At 59.5% G+C, this 1387-nt stretch overlaps 1 protein-coding gene across 1 annotated transcript; it reads right to left on the bottom strand.

Annotated features, from left to right (window-relative positions):
- Positions 1-415: 415 nt before the first annotated feature.
- ETH_00043690 (uncharacterized protein) lies at positions 416-1348 on the bottom strand (the record flags this gene model as incomplete). The annotated part of the gene is made up of 1 exon (XM_013376709.1): positions 416-1348. A coding segment is annotated over one exon (933 nt), but the record flags the coding sequence as incomplete, so codon positions are not given.
- Between the last annotated feature and the right edge of the window lie 39 nt (positions 1349-1387).

Raw genomic sequence — 1387 nt, 5'->3', positions numbered from 1 at the left:
CTAGCTAGCTAGCTAGCTGGCTAGCTAGCCAGCTAGCTAGCTGGCGAGCTAGCCAGCTAGCTAGCTAGCTAGCTGGCTCGCTAGCTGTGCAACCCTTTACTATTTGGGGAGACTCAGCGACAGCGGCTAAGCGTGCACTGCTCTCTCCTGCTGCTGCTGCTGCTGCAGTTGCTGCTGCTGCTGCTGCCGCTGCTGCTGCTGCTGCTGCAGTTGCTGCTGCTGCTGCTGCTGCGAAGCAAAGAAAAGCATGGCCGTTCCGAGGTTGTTCCTTTGGGCTTCCGGGGAGAGACGAGAGCTGCGCTCTGTCTCTAAACCCTAAACCCTAAACCCTAAACCCTCGGCAGGTGCCCACTGGCGTGGCCCCACCTGCCAAACCCTAAACCATAAACCCTAAACCCTCGGTGCTGCCGCTGCTTTATCTTTTTCTTTCTGCAAACCATCTTGTAACTTTAATTTTCTTTCCATCGGGCTGCTGCAGCAGCAGCTGCTTCCTGCGGCCTTTCTTTTGGCTGTCGCTTTGCTGCTGCAGCTGCTGCTGCAGCTGCTGCAGCCGCTTCGCATGCAGCAGCGTCTTGTGCATACTCTGGAACGTTTTGCTGCTGCTGCTGCTTCCTTCTTCTGCTGCTTCGCTCTCCGCCTCGCTGGCCGAGCCGCTGCTCCCTGCTGCTGCTGCTGCTGCTGCTGCTGCTGCTGCTGGTTTTCCCTTTGGCTTCTTAGCCAGCTGCATCCAGCGGCACTCGGACTCGCTCTCACTCTCGTCCGACGTATCTGCTGCTGCTGCTGCTGCTGCTGCTGCTTGCTCCTGCTGCTGCTGCTGCTGCTGCTCGGATTCTTCGTCGGAGTCTGCTGCTTCTGTGTCTGACTCAAAGAGACAATGCTGCCTCTTAACTCCAGCAGCAAAACCCCGAGACAGATTTGCTGCTGCTCCTTTGAGTCTCTTTTGCAGGGTTTGCTGCTTGAGCTGCAGCAGCGCAGCAGCAGTTGTGGTGGCCCGCTGCTGCAGCAGCAGCAGCTGCTTCTTGGTCTGCTGCTGCTTCCTGTGGCTGCGCTGGGAGACGAAGCTGCTGCGGGCTGCGGCGCGGAGGGCGTCTGCTGCTGCTGCTGCTGCTGCAGCGGGGGACTTTGCAGCAGCAGCAGCAACAGCAGCAGCAGCATCCCTCTCGGCCAGCAGCAAAACTCCCCTTTCTTTGCTGCGGGGGGCCCCCAGGGGGCCCCCCTCCTGGCGAACCCTAAAGAAGTCGCAGCTAAACTCGTGAGGGTTTGCTGCTCTTGCTTTTTCAGCTAGATGCTGCAGCAGCTGCTGCTGCTGCTTGTACCTCCGAGCCCGCTGCTGCCAGTCTTGCTTCTTCTCCAGAAACCCCCGCTGCTGCTGCCGCTGCTGCTGCTG

This window comes from Eimeria tenella, genomic scaffold (genome assembly GCF_000499545.2).
Source record: "Eimeria tenella Houghton genomic scaffold, Eth_scaff3988, whole genome shotgun sequence".
Taxonomy (NCBI): Eukaryota; Apicomplexa; class Conoidasida; order Eucoccidiorida; family Eimeriidae; genus Eimeria; species Eimeria tenella.
This window is presented reverse-complemented; position numbering and strand designations above follow the sequence as displayed.